Source organism: Tinamus guttatus, unplaced genomic scaffold, assembly GCF_059628265.1.
Source record: "Tinamus guttatus ecotype Peru unplaced genomic scaffold, ASM5962826v1 Tinamus_guttatus_pri_ptg000459l, whole genome shotgun sequence".
NCBI classification, from domain to species: domain Eukaryota; kingdom Metazoa; phylum Chordata; class Aves; order Tinamiformes; family Tinamidae; genus Tinamus; species Tinamus guttatus.
In genome coordinates, this window is record NW_028288993.1 from 10190867 (window position 1) to 10215072 (window position 24206).

Here is a 24206-nt window from a genome sequence, read left to right on the forward strand (position 1 = left end):
TTAATCGATATATTTTGCTGTTTACCTTAATGAAAGTATGGAAACTGCAAGCATATTTTAGTCTCCTACAGCATTTATTTTTATAAACTGGTGTTTTGATGACTTGAAGAACTTACTGCAGTTCTTGTGTATATATATATATATATATATATATATATATATATTTAGGCTTTTTGTAATTAACCAGCTCCTGTGTTTTAACTATGGTGGGATTTTAGTTTGACTAAATTTTAATGTTATTTAATGAGGAATCTGTCCTGAAACAAATTTAATGCTTTTTGAATTAATGCTAAACAGCAATAATAAGTATTCTGTGGGGAAAAAAAAAAAAAAAAAGAAATATCATACAAGCAAGTAACTATATTGGAAGAATTAGTTGGCAGCAATCTAACTTGGTATTTCTCAAAAAAAAAAAACCAAACCAAAACAAAAGCACAATTAAAAAGACCCAGCAAATTTGAATATATCACCAATGCCCCTTTTTTTAGTTGTGTTTCGTGGAAGTCATATAAAACAGCCTGTGGAGCCCCAGATAAAGAACCACTGCTCTGCCTGGTATGTTTTGGATTCAGACACACATTTTAGGCCAGACAAACTGTCATGGGCAGCCTGGAATCTCGTTTTGATGTGTAGGCGTCCCAGGAAGTACGACGCTGCCTAAGTAAGTGTTTGCAAGCATAGCACAGACAAGAAAAATAGGCTGGTTTTGGAGTGCTAGTGTTTTCAGGGTGGCTTGTCTGAAATAACTATCTCTTTAATCAGGTCTGGTTTCTGCAAACAGCAAATCCAAATCGCTTGTTGAATTAGAAGTGTGATATTTCTTTATATTTGCAGGATAACATCATACTTGGACATAAGATATGGAAAACTGTGACTTGGTGAATACTGTACAAGAAATTCCTTCGGCTTCTGCAGACGCTGATGTCAGAAACACCCACAACTCTGTCTTGAACTTTAATTCCACCAGGTGCTGAAGGAATTCCTAAAAATATTTGTATTCATTTTGTTTTGCATATATAGCACACTTTTACAGTAACATTATTACTGAGATGAAATCATCAGTAGTATATTTTAGTTTTCTTTATGGTTGCAGGTACAACTTAACATAATAATAAGTTAAAAGTTTTACTGAAATAAGTGTCTTATCTTCCTTAAAAGCATCCATTATCTCTTGAAATGGAAAAAGAAATACTTACTTGGAAAGATAATAAGGGGCTGTTCTTTGGAAAGCTCATATACTTTGTTACGTAATTTGTAGAAAAGGGTAACTCAAAAACTGGATTGTTTTTCTCAATGAGCAAGAAAGGAAAATGTGCACTAATGGCCTAAGCTGCAGCTCAGGAGAAGTTTCCAACTGATCTGTTAAGATAATAATTATACGTCACTTATATACATGTAACTTCTCAGATGGAAAATATTATTTTCAATGTACTAGCTATGTTTTTTCAGCATGATGAGCGTCACAGTGTAAGCTAAGCATATATTTCTTGTTTTGGCTACCATGTTGGACATCTGGCGCAATAAATAATTGAAATGTTTTTCCTCATGTTTCAGGAGAAGTCCCTCACCCAATCCCAGTGTAGTTTCTGGTTACTCAGGGAATGCCAGGTCCTCATTAATGCCTGGTTCTGATGAAGTACTTGCCTCCTTCATGCAAGATATCCAGAACTTAGGAAGTGTTGACTCAGAAACTGTGAAGAACTTTGAGGTAATTCATGTTAAGGCTTTTTTGTTTGTTTTTTAATATACTTCTGTTACTATTTTTCTCTCAGTTTCCTTTCAGTGATATGGTTGGGCTTTGCGTGTGTTGTAGGGTGGATAACTAGAGTGCCATTATTAAGATTTATATTACATTGGCATCTAAAGATAAGATTGAATAATGATATGGCTGGAGAAAAGTTAAGAGATGCTGTATGATTGTGCCTTAATTATTTTATTTTATGTTTTAATAGACAAGGTGGTTACAGTTATTCAGACTTGTAGAAAAACAATGTCAAGAACAAATAGCTGCCCAACAAGAGCAGTTCCACCATCAAATTCAAGTAAGTAATTATTTGTTCATGTAAGTAGGTTTGACTGAGTGTGTTTTTTATTTTCTTCTCTTTTTTTCCCTTCACCTTGACTAAAAAATAAAGTCTGGTCCCTGACAGTGCTGTATTTTTCTGTGAGTATATTGGGGCTGATAATTCTTCCAGTGGGCACCTAGTTAAGGGAGTGGATGATCGGACCGCTGACTCGTGGGATGCGTATTTCATGTGGCCTTGGTTAATTTATGAAGTAACTGATAGGAAGCACTTCAGAAGTGATGGTTCTTGGAGTATTTGATTTCAGTTCAGTTCTGTTTTAACAAATGTTTCATTCAGAATGCCCACACAGTACTTGGATTTTAAGTACAGGCTGTTTTGTATTAACTGCTAGAATGTGTCAGTTCTAACTTCCAAACATTGTAGTCTTCTCTTCATCAGAAAACATTATGTAACATACAATCCCCTTATGTAGCTAGTATGTAGTGTAGGAAAACATTAATGTTAGTAGTTGATCATCTATTTCACCCTTTAGTTGAATAATCTTAATTTCTAAAAATAAGACTCAAATGTGAAGATTCACATTTCTGTCAAAACCATGTTTATCCATTAAAAGAATGGATACAAACAATGGAACAAAGGGAATGTATATGTGTGTATGCAAGATGGTAATTCTCTAAATATATAATACTTAATATCTTCATCATTTTGGTTGCTGTTTTTCCCTTCCCTGTCCTGATGCCCTCCACACTAGTAGTAATCAACAGTTCCTGAACTGAATTAACAAGAGGTACTGTCCTTTTCTTTTATCCTATCTCCTGTCTCTTCCTCTTCCCCCTCCTCCTTTTTTCCCTTCCTGTCTTGTTATTTTTGTCCCACCAGTATTTCCTTACCCTCGTATTTCCTGTCTCATACTGTAGTGGTTTGATTTACTTGTTGCTAATGATAGCCTGACTAATCCATTGTGTTGATTTTGCTAGTTTTGTCTTTATTGATAGGAAAGGCTACCTCTGGAAGAGCTGAGTTTGTGGTGTAAGAAGGGATTTGCTAACTGCATGAATTGCCAGGCTAAATATAAAATCAATGGCCTTAACTTACTTCCAGGTTGTATGAATGCATTAGATAAAATAGATGGAGCTGTTTAATCTAAAACTGGTGTGTCAGTGAACTGGCGGGAACGTTGACATACAGGGAACTCAACACGCTTCGAAACTAAAAAGACAAAATGAAGGACCTACTATTTGGGGTAGAAAAGCCAGATGCTCTTTTAGTATTGACATGACCCTGAGATAAGATTTGCTCTGTGCTGTGTTTCAAGACCAGCTGTGCTTAAGAAAACACATGTTCATTCTTATCGGATCAGGGATTAAAAGATTTTGAGTTTGTGTTGGAATCACAGTCCTTAGCTTATGTGAACTATACACTAAAAGAAAATAGAAGTGCTAATGATGAACCAGCTATGGATTCTCCCCAAGTCAAAATCTTATTTAAGACAAGAACAAAATAAAAATAGCCACCGATAGCTCCCAAACTTTATACAAATCCTCATATTGGGTGTCGTTTTTCCTTTTTTTTTCTTCTGTGGAAGTTGTTGGTGGCTATGCAAGGAGACATAAAAATACTCCTTAACTGGAATGCTAACCTTTCCCCTTTCTCACACAAAGTATTAATGGCAAAGATTAAGTGTCAGCAGAGAATCTGATCGGTGTGTTTCCCTCAGTACTGTTTCTTTCCTTTTGTTCTATGTTCCCTGGTTTCCTTGGCAGTTCAGATTCAGTTGAATCATAGAATTAAATCACAGTAATTATTGCAGCCGTGTTTGAAATCATTAGCACACTAGCGATCTTGAAACTATGGCAGAAACTTCATCCTTAAATCTTTGTGCATAGAAAACTGAGATGAAAGTCAGTTTTTACTTTTATTGTAAGATGGTAAAACATAGAAAACTTGATTGAGTGTTGCGTTTAGTTTCTTCTGAAAGGAAGCCTTTTTTTTTAAATATACATTTACAGAGGAAAAAATGATATATGTGTATATACATATATATATACATGTGTGTACATACACACATATATATATTTATTTTTAATTTTTTCTTCCACTTGGTATTCATATGTAGGTAAGGTATTGTAGTTCTATGGAAAAACATTAGTAGAGTCCAATGCTCTTAACATTATCTAACTTTGAGATTTGAGGAGGAATTAGTTTTTAATGTGTTCTTGAAAATAGCTAGATGCTTTGGTCTTGCAGTGTGTAACACAAAGCGGGTGCAAATGCAGAGTTCAGTAACCTGCAACGTCACCAAAGCCTGATCCGTGGCCAAAGAATGTGGCCATGGACATTAACGTGAAATCTTGTCATAGCCCTTGACAGAGGCATCAGTTGTTTCTTGGAGCTGCTTCAGTATACAACTATAAACCATTTACATACAACCATACAACTATAAACCATTTAAAAATATTGTTTACCTAATGCACTGAAATAACCTGTTAAATCTCTTCATGTTATCTAGCTACAGATTTGCTCTGCGCTATTAGATATCAAAACAATCAAAACGTAAACCTTTGTATCATATGAACTACCTAATAAATTATCAAAATCAGATATTTTAAATGCAAATTATATGCAAATAATCTTACAGAGGTACATTATTCCTATTTGTGTAATAGAGTAATAGTTATATTTCCATTAAAGCATCCTTCTAATCTTAGGAAATTCATCTCCATAGTTTTAATTCTTTTGGACCTAAATTTAGCAAAGGACCTTTGCCCATTTTTAACTGTGTGCTTAGATAATTTATATTTCAGCAGTGGGTTGGTAAAATGCTATAGCTTTGAAGGCATGTAGCTAATATACACATGCATGTTTTTACATTAATAAATGACTACTGAGACCAGTAATTCACTGCTTGGAATTAAGAGTTGTTACCACGCACATTTTACTGTTAAGCACAGTATGCATATATTTACTTTATGCATGAGATGTCTATGTAATGAAGAACTGCATAGGTGTTGTTTGAAATAAGTATTCTATTTCTGTCACTAATAACACAAATTGAAGAGGGATCAAAGAATAAATATGATTTGTGGCATGATCTCATACGATTTTTTTTTCCTTCTCTTCAGCTGATTCAGAATGAGATAAGGGAGTTAGTGAAACTGCAGACCAGCAACTGGGGTGCCGGCAAGAGCCGAAGTTTGCCTGCCAAACTTACAGACACTTTTTCTTCATTAGAAAGTCAAATGGGGTTGCGTGCTGAAATCTTTGAAGAAAATGAGTGCATTGTCAATCAGCTTAAATCTAATGAAGCAGAAAGTCAGCCAAATGCATCTGCTTTGCATCAGGAATGTTTTGCAAATGATGTTTCAGTGAGTAGTGGGTATGGTACTCTGCCTGCTTCCGAGCTGAACCCGAGCAAAGCTACCAGCATTAGCAAGTGCACGGACTACATGGAGAAAACTTCACAAGGACAGGGTGATGCAGCAGTATTGCAGAGAGATGCAGTCATAGCCAGTATTCAAAATAAGAGAGAACTTTTACTGAAAAAAACAGAGGAAAATCGTCCATCAGGGAGGAATGATGTTTTAGTTTTTCCTGCTGAATTTGAACATAAGGTTAATGAAGCTCAGTGTGGAAAAATAAATGGGTAAGTGGTAAACTTTATATATAAATATATGACAGTCCACATTCAGTAAGCATTTGTATTTACATATTATTACTCTTGCATAAGAATTGAATGGAACTTCTAAAATGTAAAAATTACCTTAAACTGCTTGGTAGATGCATGTATTTGATAAGCTTGTCATTTCTGCATGATGCATATTTTACATCAGGCATGTGTTTGTCTTGTAGGTACATTTGAAAAAATACAATGGCTTTTTACTGTAAATGTGAGCTAAGATGCAGTTTGTATAGTGTTGTATCTGAGCAACAGAATTTGAGGTGCTGATTATCATATTTAAATGACTGATATTTTGCAAACTTATATGCATGCATTACGGTAATAAATTGTATCAAACAACAGACAGACAGAAAAAGTGCTCCCCTTTTCCTGGCCCCTGTCCTGTCCGGTGGAACTACTGGAACTTGAGATTGGCCAGCTAATTTGTCTGGCCTGTGGGCAATAACATGGACCAAGTACTTTCTGGTTGCACAGAATTTAAAATTGTGTTTTGCTCTCCTTGTCAGACTGGCTAGTAAAGGCAGTGTTTTCATTTGACCATGAGCTATATCAGAGGTCATGTGTGCAGCATGTTGCCTGTGAGATCCTGATAGCAGTTTGCAGAGAAAAAGAACCTCCTCTTCATGGACAAACAGAGGATTCTGACAATGAACTTGCGTTTTGCTAGTATGTAGTAAAACACAGAAGCAGCTCCTTTAGAGGAATGGATTTGGAAATGTCATCTCAGAGCACAGGGCAGCCCGTGACCCCATCGGTATGCGTGTTCTCTCCCTCCTTTCCGTTGGGATCTATTCCAGTATTCGATTCATGTTGCACCCTTCCAGGAGTTCGGTAGCTGCAATTCATGGAGAACTTGCTAGGTGGGGTCTGCGTTACTACCGGGAAAACTGAGAGCTGTAGAAGCTCAATTCCGGTGTGTTTTTCATTAAAACAAACAGAAACCCCCCAGCTTTTTAAAAACTCTTTGAAATCATGACATTTTATTTTTTCTATTTAAAAATGCAAGTGTTTGCTTTATTTGAAATTGCCTTCTATTTCAAAAAATGAACTCAGTTGGAAGGAAGAGAGGGTTCATATCAAGATGCAATGGTTCATTTAACCCAAATTGGGATGTGTTTTTCGATTTTTAGTTTTAACATTTTTCATTGTTTCGATGTTTTGTCTCAAGCCAGGACCCGGACCCTTTAGCAAAGTGGGAAAATTGTTTTTTTTTTTTTCCTTTGTCTTTCTTATCCTTAAAGAGGAAGTGTCTGTGAGGCTGGAGGGTTAGCTTAGTGTGCCCTAGCTTGTATTATCTTCTTTAAGGCCAGACTGATAACAAAGTAGTAACAAAAACAAAACAAAACCAAGAAAAGCTTTCTCACTTGATATTGTTTCTGATCGCAGTTTGCTTGAGTTGCTGAAAAAGAAGGTGTCTGGCTAAAAATGTGATTTTTTTGTTGTGATTTGTTACAATAGGAAAACTATTTTGATTATGGGTGCAAATGATCAGCAACTTTCCTTTAAGTGTTTTTTGTTGTCGTTGAAAATCCTAGCCCCTAAAATCAGTTTGATATCTATCATTTCTCACTGTTTCTCCAAAAAAAAAAGCACAAGGGCAGTGAATTTCACTGTGTATATTTAATGTTGAAGACTGAAGTGATTTCAGTAGCGATTATTTTTCTGTTGTAAAGGGGAGTACATGTATATATAGAATGATCATGTCTATGCTTCTTACCATATAGTAAATCTTTAACATCATGGGCACAGAAGTTGAAACAAAACCATCCAAAAAGAATAAATACAGAAGAAGTACATGTGAACTCTATGCAAGGAAATGAGCAAGCAAAGAAATTAACGCTTGAGAATGTAAGTCATCTTCTATTCTTGCCATTGGTATTTTTCCAGAGATATATTTATGTTCTCATTTAGCATATGCTTTCATGCTTAACTTTAAATATACAAATTAGTACAGGTTAAAGTTAAACTTTCAAATGGGCAGAATTTACTTCTTGGATCATTCTGTATTTGTTCACATAGCTATTTTGGTTTGTTTTATTCCTTGCCTAGTTTTTGCCTGAACTTTCATCAATGGTTCAGATCCTTTCCTTAGAGGTACTAGTCACATCCTCAACTGAAGCTTCAACTCACAAAAATTCATTGTACCACATTATTTTTTGAAGGATCTTATGTTTTCCAAATGTTTGTCTTCCTCTTCAGCTGGTAATCTCTCTTTTGCTACACAAAGTTTAATGGAAGGTGCTAAACTTTTTGTGAATTGAAGCACTAGCCACTTGTGCAAGACAAACTGTATTCTTGCTTTTTTTCTTTAAGTAGAAGAGTTTTTGTTGCTCTGGTTTAGTTTGGGCTTTTTTAGTGTTTTTTGGCAGTCTCCAATGCTAAAATCCAAAAATGATTATTGGAGTGGTGAGAATGGTGACATGCAGCATCTTTCAAAGTTGAGATGGTGCCCGTTGTTTGTCTCCTGACCTGTGGTAGGTGGAGTTGTAACTGCTGAAGTTACAACTTCATCATCATTCGTATAAGGATGAGGAAGTAGGGGAACACTTGATTCTTATGTCATCTCTGTATATGCTTATATCTTTTAAGGAGCGAGAAATTTTAGATGACTGTCCCAGGAAAAGTGTAGGTTTTTGTAACATTTCATCTGAAAATGCTTCTTAAGAACTGGCACATAAACTAGAAAATATTGTTATTTTCTAATTATGTGGGTTAGCTGGGTTCTGCTTTTGGCAGCAATTGCCCTGAATATGGGTTGTATATGTCTGGATCATGTTGTATAATTAAATTTAATCTCTGTTTAAGAAAGCTAATAACATTTACATGTGATTTTTTTTTAATTGTACCCTTGTATTGCAATTTGCCTTTAAAATCCTTTTTCCTTTGTTATTTTAGACAAATCTTAATGCTGCTGCTTTGCCATCTTACACCTTTTACCTCAATCAACCAAACGAAAGTCCGAATTCTGTAGTGTCTGAAGCTTCAGGTATACTTGATTACCTGCATTTACTTACATTACCTTTTCTTTTGAATTCTGTTTTAATAACTCTCTACTATAATACACCTGCAGTAATTTTGAGGAGGTTAGAAAGGGCTCTAGAGAGCTTGTTTTGAGCACTGGCAAGTTGTTAAACTTTACACAGTGTAATTCTGGTCATGTTGCTCTTTGCTTACTGATGCTGTGTGGTACAATGCTAATTTATATTCCTATTGCTTTTCATCAAGATTTTTAACTTCTGTTAGCACTTACTTTAGTAAGATCTGTTCGCAATACATGCAAATAGTGAATACTACCTTCTTTAATGATGCAGTATGAGGCTGCCAGAACAATATCTTAGTAATTGATTTGGGGTAATTAGCTGTAAGCTTGAGACTTGTAATATTTTTTCAATGTTTCTTCTTATTAGGACTTTCATACTGGAAACTCGATGAAAAGGAGATGTATCACTCTTTACCCGAGAACTTCAGAAATGAGTTCACTGATATTTTCTCCACAAAAGTATCACCAGATCAGGTAAACCTTCTGTGTGTTTTTAACATGGACTTACAATCCCCTGTCATTTTTGCTCTTTTCTACCTTGGGAAGAATCAGTCATTTAGAAGTGAACTTCCTGTGGAAGTTTTCCTTTGTTAGCTTAGTCTCTCATATTCTGTTCCTTCATTAGCCTTTTACCTCAGCTAAATTTATTTGGAATTCATTGGCCTTCTTTTGTCCTTTAAAAGAAAGTACATGTGTGTGCATGTGTAAGAGAAGGAGGGAGACTAATGTGCTGAAGGTATATATGCCTCCTTAAAGATCCCTTCTAAGATTGTATGCATTGAATAAAACCTTTTTTTCTGTTCTTAACTGTTTTATTAGGTAAAAGTTGTTTGTCTGTCTTGGGTAAGGAGAATTGTATTTAGAAAAAATAATTTAGTCTTTTTATTTGTTCAAGTTGTCTTCTGCTGATGAATTAAAGCCATCGTCATTGAAGGATATTTATCATAAGAGGCAAAAGGAAAGCAAGCAACTGCCAGACTGGAATTTTATGTCGTCTTCCCAGTCAAGTCACCCACCAGAGGTAAGATCAATATCTCGGGCTGAAGGTGTCAGGGGACACAGGCCATTTTCCCATTAATCAGCCCCTGCTGCCACCTCGAGTGTTAGGCTGGAACAACACTTAGTGCAGCCGTGTGGTGCACTGGGCTGGGAAATGATCCAGCTGCAAAGAAGCCATAAGATGCCCTGGGAAAACGAGCACCTTTGCAGCACAACCTTGGGGATGATGCAGGGACAAACGTGCTGAGGCTGCAGCTCATCAACTGCGCGTGGGACTGCAAATCAAGATAAGGGGGTTTTCTCTCACTTCTTCCCACAAGACAGATTCCTTCCACCTTGCAACAGAAGAGTCTGCAGTAGTGGAGATATTCGTTGTGGTATCTGTTTCTTCATTATACCATTTTTGCAATACATCCATCAACTTTTTCCTGTATAAAAATAAGGCAGTCAAATAGCCATCATTACTTATGTGTGTTACTTGTGAGGTGATCAATGAATGTACAAAGTTATTGTTTCAAGCTGCTTGCAAACGTCATCGTTCAGGCTGTGGCTGGAATTTCTAAGGTTTTCTGGGCAGCTACAGTTTTTAGGTAGGTCTTTATTATTGATGAAACCCAAGTTGCAGACGTTGAGATTATTGCAGACATTGTATTATCCTTTGAGCTGTTGCAGTTCTCCTTCAGCTGTGCTCTTGGTTGCTACTAAGTAACTCCAGTAATATCCAGTGTTAATTCCTGCAATATTTTTATTATATAACTCCATTTACAAAATCAAAAGTTTCAATCACTTTTTATAGCAATCTAACTTATTTCTTAGATCTTGACGTTGGACCCAACCCTGCATATGAAACCAGGTCAGCCAACTCCAGGACATTATTTTCTCAATATTCCTGAAGAGACAGTTCCTTTTTCTCCAGACTCCATGGCAGAGCCCAGATTATCAAGTCATTGTGACACAGACTCTTTCTCACAGACGAGTAATTCGTCTCAGCTAGGTGGTTCTCCTGGCAGCAATAGACCTGTGTATTTGGACTCGTGGAAAAATCAGTCTTTTCAAAATGAAGGCAAGACCAGTTGTCCTTTTCCAATGGCTTATGCCGATGCTAATAATGATATTTTAGTCAACGCTGAGGAAGAAGAAACACTGACCTTAGCTCCATCTTCTGTTACTCATTGTGCTGACAACAGTTTACCGGGATACAGTCCTTCAGCAACATCTTTTGAAGATCCTGTGATGCTCTCCAAGTAAGATGCTTTTTTTTTTTTTTTTTTTTTAAACAGTGACATGGGTCCGTTCATGAAAGAATTGAACTTAAAAATACTAGTCATATGAATTGGATATTTACATTTATACATTACAATAAAACTGTATGCTTATTTTGTAGGGTCTACAAAGTGAATTTCAAAGTACTATAGTGCATGTACATTTTCCTACTTAGGGCCACATGATAAAAGAAACAAAGAATTACTTTACTTAGGAAAAGCATATATTTCTCAGTGTCTGCTATAGCTCTGCTGACTTGCACAGGAACATGCAGACATGGTATGTAATCCATATGGGGTGACTTATGTAGGGGCCATGGTTTCAACCTAGTTCTATCAGTAAGTTTTCCTCTTTTAGTTTTAGAGGAGTATTTTCCAATGCATTGCAAGGGGAGAAAAGAGTGGGGAAAGAATAAAGCTTTGTGTTCTTAATGTAAATACCTATACGCAAACCTTAAAGGGCTGACACTGCTGCCTTAAATGTCAGAGCTTTCCTTGCTTTAATTTGAATGGCACCACAGCTAAGATGTACACAAATGTTGAGTTCATATGTGTAATGATTACAGCTGGCAATGCAGGGTCATGTGGATAGCTGATGTTTTCTTCCTTCTTCATTTCAAAAACAGGATTAGGCAGAACTTGAGGGAGAAACACGCTCGACACATAGCTGATCTGCGAGCTTACTATGATGCTGAGATACACAGCTTAAAACAACAGCTAGAGGAAAGCCATAAAACTGCCTCCTCTGAAGAGCTGAAGAAAATCAATCAAAATCTTGTTGACAGGTACTATTTGTCCTTGTTTGTCCTCTCTCTCTGTTGCATTTTTTTCCCCATTTTAAAAACTGCATATGTTTATCTTTTAGTTTATTTTACTCTATAATTCTGAAGATTTCTTGCACCTGTTGAGGATTAGTTTAAGATTATTTTTAGGTATCAGGTGTGATGTTCAGACCAAAGCATGTGCACCTTGTATAAGTTTAGTACTGCAGAGAACAGTAGAAGTTTTGCTCAAGAAACTTCAGTTGGCAGGCTGAGGCAGAGCAAAGCAATTTGTCATGGAAGTGCCTACCTTGTAAGACTGTGTTTGCCTGTCGTGGTGAACATCATCCTTCTTTATTGTTCCTGTCAAAACTGCAGGTAATGCAGGAACCGTGTTGGATTTATTGGTAGCTCTGTCAAACTGACTTCTTTGGTGCTTTTGCCAGTCAATTCTCTTTGTCCAGATATCGCCCCTGGAGGCTGTGTGCCTCACCTCTGTTCTGCTTGGCATAATGTCAGTGGTTGACATTGTGTAGAAGCTCATTGTGATACATAGCAATATATATTTAATCTTTTTTTTTTTTTCCCCCCCCAAGCAAAGCGTCTGTTACAAATTTTGTTGGGTACTTCATCTGTCTGAATTCATGCCCTTCAGAATAATTGGAACTGCCTATTGACTTCCACACATTGCTATTATTTGTCTGTTTGCTTGCTTGTGTGTGTGTGTGAGATAGAGAAAATGTAGATTTATTATTTGAAAACTTCACGAGATTTTTGTAATTTTTGTCTCTTAAATAGGTGTGACCAGTTGGATGCAGCTCTGAATGAAGCAAGTGCTCGCATGAGAGTCCTTGAAAATAAGAATAATATGCTAGAAAAGCAAATGGTAAGTATATGTTGTTGGTGACGCGTTAGTTCAAAGCTAGCTATAGTGCTAGGAGAATGCACCTGTTAATTGTTAGCTCTTTGTTTCCATTATTTTATTTTCAACTTCTCTTCTTAATGCAAGATATCAGCCAAGATGTTACACAGGTGACTTTCCCAGCTGTGTTTCTTGGATTCCTTCCTTGAGTTTCAGATGAGAATCATCAGTTTTCCACCTTTCCAGGTTGTCAGAGACCAAAGTTCAATGGCAGAATGTTTGTAATGTGTTTCTGGTGTCTTCGTCTAAAACAAAATTAAATGAGTAAACCATGTAGTGGGCAAAGGAACGTAAAGGAAAAAAAAAATCTTTGCTACTTCTTTTTTGGGTTCATATTGCATCTATGTGATAATAGCACATCTCATGCACACACAAAAATATTATCTTTCTACATGCATTTATATAGTCTTGCTGGCCAGTTCTTTCATGAATACAGAGCTATGGGTATCATCTTGTGGGTCTTTAGCCTTCATTTTAATACTTTCTATTTTATAGAAATGAACAAACCTGTCTTTCCTCTTTTCTGGTTTACATACAGATGTACACCTGTTTTCTGCTTAGGGGGTTTCAGATTATGCCTTGTACCAGAATAAAAGATCTGCTGGGTAAATATACTGAATGCTGCCTTTCTTGTGCAGGCGGACTGGCGAGAACGCTTTTACGCCGTCAGCAACACTTCCAAAGTTCTGCAAGAACGAACCGAAGAAATGCGCGTGAGCAACAAGGAGAAAGATAACACTATCAGTCGACTAAAATCAAGGCTTAAAGATCTAGAGGAAACACTTGAAAAAGCTTATAAATTGTCTGATAATAAAGATTCAAGGTTAAAGGAAGAAAATAAAATGTTTCAGAATGTAAGTGAGAATGGGCCATGCTGTTTATCGCTGCACATTATGAACATGAAGTGTTCAATGTTTTCGTGAACTGCTTAGTTTGCTATGGCAAAATAGTAATGCACAGCTGAGAATAGAAACCTCCATTTGGCTTTAGTAATTTAGGCATTAGGTGGTACTACAAACCTAATGGATATTTTAAAAGTTGTTTAAAGCAGCAAGGATGTCGTTTGGTCACTACTAGAGAACTCATTTCGTCTTGTTACAGCTACATATGATAATGCTTGTGGTAGCTCATTTCAGGTATTTTATTACTCTTTAAGCTGTTAGCTCATTTTCCTTTTATAGGTATTATGGAGAATAATTTGTTTATAGCTTTCAAGTCCAGATGGCAGGTTAGGAGGTGGTTTGCAACCACAAAGGGGCAAATCTATGTCACTTAGTTTCTGCTGTTTCCAACAGTTTCATCTTTGTGGTATCTTAATAGAAGTCTGGAACTTAAAACAAGTTTTTTCTTCCCCCCCCGCCCCGCCCGCCCTCTTTTGAGCTTAATGGGAATAGGCTGAATTTATCTTTTATAACTCATTACAATTTGGCATAACTGTGAAAATTATATGTATTATTTAAGGCTGAATCAAAGGAATTGTGCCTTCTGATTCTTCAGTAATAGCTTTGCAATATATTGAAATGGACTTGTCTTGGTGAAATAGATGTTAGCTGGAAAAATTATTAGATACTTTAACTTTTTTTTTCGTTTTATGTTAACAATAAAATTTCAAAAGTACTGAAATAACAGTTAAAATAGAAAAAGTCATCTGTAAAGTCAGTGAGGAATTAGACTAGTTCATTCAACTCCTTTAGTTCTTTTAGAGATAAATCTTTTGAAGTTAGAAATATAATGTGCAAATAATTCTATTTTTTCTCCCTCTAATATTTTTTCTTACTAGAACCACTAGAGCTTAAGAAATAATGTTGATTTTTTTTTTCTAGAAAAATCAAATACCCTCTGTATCCTCATAGTGCTAATGCATAGATTAGACAAGCAATTAAGATAGATTTACTCACAAAAGTCAACAAAAACTTCAATTGTACTTTTTTTTTTTTTTTTTTTTTTTTTTTAGCTTTTAGGAGAATATGACACCCTTGGAAAGGAACATGAAAGAGTTAAGGTAGGTAATAAAAGAGTTAATATTATATGTAAACTTTTTTAAAAAATAAAGTCTTATACATAACTTATATAAGAATATACAGCTCTCCAACTATAAGTGAGGAGACAGAACAAACTGTTCTTTATAGGTTTTTTTTTTTTTTTTTTTTTTTTTTTAAGGCCAACGTGTTTCATGCAAATATCTCTGAGCTAATATGTGCCATAGACTTAACTGAATAAACTTATGTATTTGGGAAAAGCTCAGATGGAAAGATCCATATTTATTTTAACTGATGACTTCTTACTGTATCATCAGAGCCCTCAGATGGTGAAAAGAGGAAGTTTAGTGCATCAGAAGAGGTTTTTTTTTTTTTTTTTTTTTAAATGATATTCCAGTCATGGACAGCAAAAGTACTGCAAAGTCAAAGAACTGTAACGGAATTTCCTTTCAAACAGGAGGGTGTAGTTAATGCATTATTTACAAAACTGATGTAGAGTTATGGATTTTTATATGTTTATGTAGTTTCTCAACTTGTTACTTTCTTCTTCCTGTACTCTGTAGGATACATTAAATGCAACTGAAAACAAATTGCTTGATGCAAACACCCAGATCTCTGATTTGAAAAGGTAATTCCAAAATGGTCTTCAGTGTTATTTCAATGATTTTAAATTATGAATTACAGGCTATGGCATAGGGAATGTACTCCTAGGTCATAATGGTAGTAGATCTTGCAATTTTGATTAATTTTTTTAAGCATTTTATGTTGCTTTGTGTTACTTTGCAGACATTGTAAGAATCCCAGAAAGTATGTTTTTTACTTCCTTGATTACAGCCTCTTCCAATGGGTTGTAATTAACTGCTTTCCTCCTGCGTGTTGTCACTCAGCTAGTCCAACCAGTCCAATGCTACAGTTGTCTCCTCAGGAGCCCCTATCTTCAGCTAACTAGTCTCTCTCCTAGTTTTCAGGAGTGAGGAAACTGCCAGGAGTTTTTGTTTCTTTTGTAGTTATGTACATAATTTCTTCTGTGTTTATATGTGCAACTGGGGCCCAGATATCCAAAATGGGAAAGACCAAGAGATATTTTTTCCTAATGTAAATTTTTACATGATTTTTCTAGAAATGTGCTTACTAGTTTCACATTAGAATCCATTTGAGTGTCATTATGCACAAGCTAATGCTTGGTGGTAATCTTTAGCCAAAACCAGAAGAAAACAAATGTGATGTAACATTTGTAAGAGTAACAGATTTTTTCTTTGCTGCTTGGGCCATCTAATTTTTAAAGGAAAAGAACAGAAATAATTCAAAGAATTCATAGAAGGAAGCCAAAAGCCAACACTGCCTACAACCCTTGTTCGTACTGTTGAGGAAATTAAGATACTGTGAAGAACAGTTCAATCAATCTCGAATTTTTCTTTTACTGTTCCCACCTGTTTGTGGATTCTGCTAGGTAAGGGCCTTTCCAGATTAGGGGGACAGTAATTCCTGCTTCCCAAATCTGTATTTCTGCTCAGGGATCCTCCAAGCAGGAAATGCCTAACATGGTGTTGCCTTCCCAAGGGCTGAAGGAGTGTACTGCAGTATATGGAAGAAGGAGGAATCACGTGAAGCGCCTGAGCAGCGGATCGGTGGCGTTACCTAAGTGACACACAGGAGAACGTCACCCATTAAAATCAGAATGGGAGACAAATGCATCATTTCAAGGAAAAAAACAGATTTTTTTTTTCCTTTCTTTTCCAGTTCCTCTGCATTGACTGCCTTATTCTGCAGCAGTAACTCCTGATCTTTCTTTCTCATTAGGTTACCTAAACTAAACCAGGAACTCAAATTATTTATACATGCATTTATATGCTGTTAGCTCAAACTGTAATGGTTCTTCTTCGCTTGTTCTTTCCCTGCCAGGATATCCAAATAAATATGAGCAATAAATATGAGCAAACCATATTTTAATAAGAATAATCTTATGTTTCTTAAATGTCTTTTAAACCATCTTGTAATGTCTCATTATTACTTTTATGTTAGAACAATTTCAAAACTCGAAGCCCAGCTTAAGCAGGTAGAACATGAAAACACGTTGAAGCTTCGTCATATTGCTGAAAATCGTTTAGGAACCTCTTGTGCCAAGTAAGTGAATATTCCAACCGTGTGAAACAAGTTGTGTGGATTTTTAGGACACTTATGTGTTTCAATTAAAAAAAAAAAAAAAAAAAGGAAACCATAGGCTAATCCGGGTTAGAGATGCATAATATAATGTGGACACTTGACATGCCAATAAATTATTAAAACATCAAATACTGTATGAGTGATCTGGCAAATGATGCAGCTTTCAATTTGAGCATTTATTAAGTATTGGCTGTATAGGGATTTCCACGCAGATCAAAGATCTTGGGAATAAAATCTGGTAGTCCAATTAGACTTCAGAGGTTTTCTTCATGTCCTTATGTCTTTGATTTTTAGAGGCTAATTATTGTTTTTTTTTTGTTGTTGTTTCTAAATACAGTTTGTACAGATATCTTGAGAGGAGTGTAGAAGTTGCATTAAAATGTATACTCATTTGGTTTGTGAATTTATGTTAATCAGAAGTTGGCCTGTATTCCATTTTGCTCCTTTATGTTTTAGTGGTGTCAACACCATTATTTTGTTAGTTGGGAAAGGGATGATACACAAGTCTGGGTCGAAGTAAATAATTGTAATTTATAAGAAGATTTGTGTGGCATTCTGCTTTCTGACAGTACTGCTGAATTAAGTCTGAAACCCCAACATTGAATACTCTTTTTTTTTTCTTTACAGACTTGTTTTTAAAAGCAGATATTTTTTAATAGATTTTTGCAGTTTTATATATTTGTTACTGTTTCTGCTTAACTTAAATAAGTGACTGCTTTTTCGTAATTAAAAAAAAAAACAAAGCATTTTATAGTTCTGGAATTTTTCATTCCTGTAGCAAGCTGGCAACTCCTGATGTCAGCAGGCGGAAGTGGTTGATACCAGGAGCAGAGTATTCCATCTTCACTGGGCAGCCTTTGGAAATGCAGGAAAGCCCCAAAGACAACAGACTAGAAGAATCCTATGTTCCTTCTCGGTGAGCTGGTTTCCATCAGTTTCTGCTATGATTAAAGGAAATAGGGCTTAAAAATGTCCAAAATTGACTAGATTCATATTTTTAGATATTTTTGTGTTATTATTATTTATTTTTTTAAACAGAATTCTGAAAAGTTTCTCATTTTTTTGTAGGTCCTATACAATTCTCTAAAAACCAAACAATTTTATTTCTTTAACAAAATATAAAGCAAGCAGCAGGTGCTGCAGCCTTCAGTACCTTTCCTGGAATATTGGAAAGCTCAAGTTGCATCTTGCACCATTGTCTTCATATTCTCTGGCTTGTTTGTGTTCATTTCTCCTCCCAGTTTGGACATGGAAATGTTCTGTTGTATTGAACTATTGTGGTTGGCTGCAGCTTTTGGCTGATCTGAAGCTTCAGTTCTTTCAGGTGTCATTTCTCAGACTTTCTGAAGTTTTTGAGCCTCTGTCAGGATGTTACGTTAAATACTTAAATGACAAATCACCAATTTTAACTATCACTGTTCAACTTTAGATTCATGTATTTGCCTATAACACAGTCCTTTGTGGGTCTTGGATTAAATTAAAAATTACTGTAAAGTTCCTACTTTGGCAACAAACTCTAAGCTCAGAGTAAATTTCTCTGGGTTTTGTCCATTCAGCCTGCATTTGGATAGCTAAAATAGAATTAAAAAGCTTGATCTTTTTTTTTCCTTTTCCTTTGTTATTTAAGGCACCATTCTCCTCCTGAAAAGGACTCTGCACAAGAAGATTCTTCAACAGACACGATAGAGAAAAAGGAAAACGAGATGCGAGAAACACCAATAATTAAAGCCTTTAAAGAACTTAAAGAAGGAAAAGCGTTTAAAGATTGGGGTACACAGACAGAAAAAGAAGACATATCAGCCAGTAAATTTTATTTTTTGTATTCTGAAGGTTGTCATTAGTGGCTTTTCATTTGCATGTCTTTTAGGTTTTTTTTATCCCCAGGATAAAAGTTGATTAAACTCAAGCAATGAGATAAAAATAGCTTCTAGCATGTAAATTTCTGGAGGTTTCCTAAGCAAATTTGAGATGATACAGCTCAGTGACTTGTTTAAAGTAGAAGGAATGCAAAGGTTCCTGTTAGATCTCAAGATAGTCAGTCGTTTCTCTGAGAATATTTTAGTATTTATAAACACTAATGGAATAACTAACAGAGTTTTGTCTGGCTGTAATTCCACTTCAGTTTTGTTCTCATAGTGTACTACCAGAATGTTTATTATGGGAGCTACCATCTATACTGTGGGACTGCACAGGGCTGTTCTGCTGCAGGGGATTAGGAAGGCTTCTAAGCAGAAAACCTGGAGTCTTCCCTGAACACTTATGGTTTTGGTTCAGGCAGGTCCAACCATCTTTTCCAAAAAATAGTTCTGGTTTCCGCTGTTTATCAAATTGGTCTCATTTAACATCACTTCTCATACATGCTACAAAGCTTCCCTTTTCACAGGGTGGTTAATACTGTGAATATAATGAACAGGAAGTTAGATTTTAAGCTAAATAGCACAAATATATTGACATGAGGTAGACTAAGTGCAGTCTCTGTACAGTAAAAGCTAAGTAGATAAGAATATTTGAGTTTTTGTAGCAAAATATACTTTTTTTTTTTTTTTTTTAATTAGAAACATCCAATCGACGTCAGACTGTTGGGTTTGATGAAACTTCTTTTGTTGCCAATCGGTCCCCAGAGAAATCTAAAGAACAGCAAAGACCGAAACGATACAGCTCCCCTTGCGGCCAGAGGTCGTCCTCGCTTCCTCCTGCAAACAGGAAATCAAATACTCCAAGTAAGTGCTTTTCTGATGGTTTTTGATGTGTTACTCAAAAAATAGCAAAGGTAATTAGTGAAAATCTGTGCTAGGAGAAATAAAAGTAAAAATAGGATTCTGCGTTATTCTAGTAGATAATCTGAAAAAAGAAAGACCTATACATCATAGAAGATGTGAAAGCTGTGTTTGTCTTCATTTTTATGTGTTGTGATGCACTTTTTCATATAATTTAAATAAACCCATAGACAGCTTTGAAAGTATCATTTTAAGACCTAAACACCTGAGCTCCTGAGTTGGAGAAGTCCTAGATATTCAAATGTCCTTTGACTTTCACAGCCACAAGAGAGATAATGTTGGCCCCGGTGTCTGTGACATACAGCCCCAAACGATCTCCAAAAGAGAACCTCTCTCCTGGGTTTAGTCATTTGCTTAGCAAAAATGAAAACACAGTGACAAGGTATGTATTTTGTGAATACAATTGTGTTCTGGTAATTATAACAACAGTGTGTTTATACGGGCTTAATAGTGTTACTGCTGGATCTTATTCATTTAAAAAAATTATAGAAAATGAGTCATGCAATGATTTCTATATATAAAGCTGAGTTTATTTTCTGAAATATGGCAAGAAAAATCTAGAACAATTTTCCTTCTTTAGCGTTCACGAACAATATTGATGAGTGACAAAGAAGTAGTTGAGAGAGAATTCTTCTGCAGACCCATGTGCAGCCTATCAGGAAATACAGGAAAATCAGGAAATAAACCTGGAAATAAAAATTGAAGGAAGGATCTACCTAGCATGTAATTTATAAGCATATGTAAACATTTATATTTTAAACAAGAGAAAAGTGTAAGAAACTTGAATTTAATTTTCCACCAACAGAACTAGTTACTATAGTTTCTATTTGGTATCTTTGGCAAGGCTGGTAGAGTTTGAGTGATTGTCCTCGATTAAAGTATGGGACACACGTGAGGAGGAAGAAATGTTTCACATTGGTCTCAGAGTTCTTGTTGGTGCCTAGGTGGGAGTGCAGTGTGTTTGGGACTGAGGGCTTGGCATCCTTCTAGAAGGAGGTGTCATGAATTTGGTGTTTTCAAATAAGAGGATATAAGGTTAAGGTACTTTTAATGGTCTATAGAAGACTTGATCTCTGTGGGATATAAATTGTTAAACAAAAAATTGTTTATTTAACCGTAAAGATGAAAAGCTAATTTATCACCCGGAATAGTATTTTTATTGGTATATTTTTTGTTGTTGTTTTCTTCCTACCTCTTTGTAGATTTGATATCCTTTTGGATGACCTGGAAGCTGTTCCGACATCTACTTTACAGCACAGCAATCCAAGAAAAAGGCTGCAGTTTCTGTCATTAGATGATGCAGAAGGTAATCTGTCAAAGTGGGGGAAACTGCTTGTCTGTCCTTTTTGGAGTTTAGAAAACATACTTTAATCCCCCAACAGAAGCATTTTCTTTTACCGTAATTTCTTCCCAGTTGATAAGTTGTTCAAATAAAAAGCTAACACTTTATTCTATGAACTTTTTAAAAAAATCCCCTAAATATTGTATAGGCTTTGTTCTATTATACTATTTATCTCTTATAATACTGGAGATAGAGAAGTCCCACTTGTACAGTATTTTATTTTTATGTATCTGTGTGTGTGCGCAAACACAATCGAACAACAAAAGTAATTCAATTGAGACAGAAGGGCAATATGTTTTCTGATGCTTAACTCGGTTATAATGCATATTTTACTAGGATCTGTATCAAGATGTACGTGCTCAGCCATACTAATAGAATTCTATTACTAAGCATTGTGTTACAAATACAAGGAGTAAATAGAATAAAGCTAGTTGTTTCAGATTTTTAATGATTGATTGAACCAAATCTTTTATCACTTTTTAAATTTTTGTCACAATATTCTGTTTTTGTTTTATATTAATGCATTTGTTTAGACCAGTGTTTTTATGACAACTGATGTACATGGGAATATTTCAAAATCTTGAACGAGTAAAAGTAGTTATTAATTTGTACATTACAGTAGTCTGTTTGTTAACCAAAAAATATGTTGTTTTATAAAGATCACTCAAAAGATGACCCATGCAAATGTTTTCCATTCTTGCATGGAATGTGCCTAAGGCAAGCTAATGAGGCTTTGTTACTCACTCTGCAGTTTACATTTACATACCTCCAAGATCACATCACTTGTTGATAGTTTCTTTTTCTGTCTAGGCAACAAGTTTATAGAGAATGACAAAATAAATAAAAAAGGACTATTTTGTTGATAGGAAGGCATCAATCAGGTTTCAGACAGAACTCTTGTGCTGAATCCTTCAGTAGCGGAACGAAGAAGACGACAGCTTGGGATGAGAGGAGCGCAGCGCACGAGCCAGCGCTGGCGCCTTGCGAGAGAGACTTCCAATACGCAGCGAGGATTAAGACTCTGGCCGAAACAGAGAAACTTTTTGATGAGCTCACTCAGGAAAAGCAACAGGCAACCATTGCTTTGATTTTAAAGTTGTGGCTAAGTATAGTGCTTGCATGAGAAGCCAGGGACGCAGCGGCGTACGTACCCGACGCGCAGCTGGGGCTCGTGCGTAGTTTCCAGTGCCGCCCTGGGAAAGCTCCCTCCCTTTCCCTGCTCTGCTTCTGATGCTCCAGTGCTCTCTTTCCTCTAGCTTTGCTAAAGGAGAATCACTTAACATAATCACAGTGGGAATGGAAGGGTAGGAGGGGAATTCCTTTCTTTACCAGTATTTTAAATCAACCTTTCAAACAAGAAGTCCATGCACTAAACTATTCTGGCAACTGAGTATGAGTGCTGTCTTCTTCAAAATGATCCTTCGGCAGGGCAGCCTCTATATATCTATTTTTGTATCAATTTTGTATTATATAGTGTTATGGCAAGAAAAGTTCTTGTGTGAGAACAGTGCTGGATGGGTATCTGTAATGTATATGTGATATACGTGCCTCTCCCCATGCAGGATTAAAGATCAGAAAGGCTTTCATTGGCTCTTGAAACCATAATTTACAGCTGAAGTATTTTCTGTTATTAGATTGAGGCTGCATTGAGTCGAATTCCTTGTTCTGGGGGAAGGATGACATTGCAAGCAAGATTAAATCAGGTGAAAAAACTAATGTATTTGACTCTTCAGTTGCTGTTTGAGAATATATAGTTTAGATGACAGTTTTAGTATAAAATGAGGTGCGATTACTGTGAGATTTTTCCTGCACTATTGAGCAGTGTCCCTGAAACATGCTGAATGTTGGATCCATATGTAAGGTGATCTCCAGACTTTGTTAAAAGACAGTGGGGAAGTTGCTGCAAATTACTTATACCATCATGCATCGGGATTCTGATTTGTAACTTGGGATACTCTATATAATTGCAATTTAGAAAGGAACGGAATAAGTAGCCCTGCCAACATTTGTGCTCCCTCCCCCAGGCAGAAAATCAGGGTGGGATTTTTTTGTTTTTTTGTTTCGGGGCTGACTCTTGGTTTGGGGGGGAATCAAAAAACATGAATATACACACACATACATAAAAATAATGAGAAACCTGCAGGACTGGCTCTGCTTTATGGGCGCCAGTGGCATGCTGATAATATATTGAAAGGATGCTGGTTAAAAATAGCAATAATAGAAATGATTCTGGTTTTGTGTATGTGATTAAGTCTGTCTTTTTTTTCTTTTTTCTTCCCCCTCTTCAATTATTTCCTTTAGGAAGCCCTGGAAGATCGCTTGGAAAGGATTAATAGAGATTTGGGATCAATACGCATGACTCTGAAAAGATTTCATGTTTTACATACCTCTGCAAATCTTTGAGAATCCTCTCTTGAACTTAAATATGCTTTTGTTTGCACTAACGTATACTTATGCACTCAGTAAATGCAAATTGTTTTGTATTTTTATAAACCCTGAATAGTAGTTTTACAACCATGTTACCCTTTACACGCAGCAATATTTTGTACTTCAAACAGCCACCTATATTTTAAGCATATTTTTGTTACACTTGAGGAATGGATCTGTTTATCCTGTATTTTAATATTTTTAAAGAAATATTATTTTTAAATAGTGATATTCAATTTATAATAACAATAAGCAACTTAAAGGCAGCTTGTTTTCAGAAAATGAAATGATCATGTTACCCTTTTGCACTTGGTTTCCTCACCATTTTATAGATATCAAGGTATGCTGTAAATAGTAGTTAATAGAAAATTTGGAACTTTTCTATTACGCAGAAGGCAACATGAATCATCTGTGTTAAAGATAACATACCAGTGTGTGCTAAATGCTTTTAATTTAAACTACGTACCATGAATATTTTTCCTTGTGACACTTTACATTTGTATCTGCAAACTGGATGCTATTTAAGTAATTTTCTGTATAAATGTATCATTGGACTGAAGAAAATAAATGTTGTCTTTTTTACAAAATGGTGTTTTTCCCTGTACTGTAAGGTGAGATTAGAACAGAGACAAATTAATTCCAAGGCAATCTCTTAAAGTTACAATGTATTAATTAACTAAAATGTTGTTCTGTTTTGTGTCTTATTTTCCTTCAGGACCTCAGTTTCAATAAGTAGTCTCAGTTTATCAACCACGGGGAACATATTCAGCACCTCTGACTTGAAAATAACTCTTCAGTGTTTTGGGGGAGATGTTGCTTTTTTTGCTG

The 24206-nt window shown here is 35.7% G+C and overlaps 1 protein-coding gene across 4 annotated transcripts; it reads left to right on the forward strand.

The window, feature by feature from the left end:
- The first annotated feature begins 749 nt into the window (after window positions 1-749).
- On the forward strand, window positions 750-23965 carry MPHOSPH9 (M-phase phosphoprotein 9). Of its 4 annotated transcripts, none has more exons than XM_088532530.1 (23): window positions 750-967; window positions 1555-1708; window positions 1953-2042; window positions 5150-5670; window positions 7431-7554; window positions 8602-8692; window positions 9114-9220; window positions 9642-9767; window positions 10562-10989; window positions 11634-11792; window positions 12567-12654; window positions 13329-13544; window positions 14645-14692; window positions 15233-15297; window positions 16692-16793; window positions 17611-17748; window positions 18460-18662; window positions 19388-19552; window positions 19871-19991; window positions 20812-20915; window positions 21818-22023; window positions 22586-22654; window positions 23253-23965. In XM_088532530.1, exons 1-23 carry the CDS (start codon window positions 861-863, stop codon window positions 23352-23354), a joined length of 3534 nt encoding a protein of 1177 aa, XP_088388656.1. In that variant the 5' UTR covers window positions 750-860; the 3' UTR covers window positions 23355-23965. The 4 variants fall into 4 exon arrangements, with proteins under 4 accessions (XP_088388656.1, XP_088388657.1, XP_010220457.2 ...); XM_088532531.1 differs by having other exon boundaries at window positions 1558-1708; XM_010222155.2 differs by having other exon boundaries at window positions 751-967; window positions 18460-18635.
- Window positions 23966-24206: the final 241 nt, after the last annotated feature.

Coding starts and splice junctions, on each gene's coding strand:
- MPHOSPH9 (XM_088532530.1), top strand. CDS start 861: ATGGAAAACTGTGACTTGGTGAATACTGTACAAGAAATTCCTTCGGCT. Junction 968..1,554: donor TTGAACTTTAATTCCACCAG/GTGCTGAAGGAA, acceptor CTCATGTTTCAG/GAGAAGTCCCTCACCCAATC. Junction 22,655..23,252: donor TGCAAGCAAGATTAAATCAG/GTGAAAAAACTA, acceptor TATTTCCTTTAG/GAAGCCCTGGAAGATCGCTT.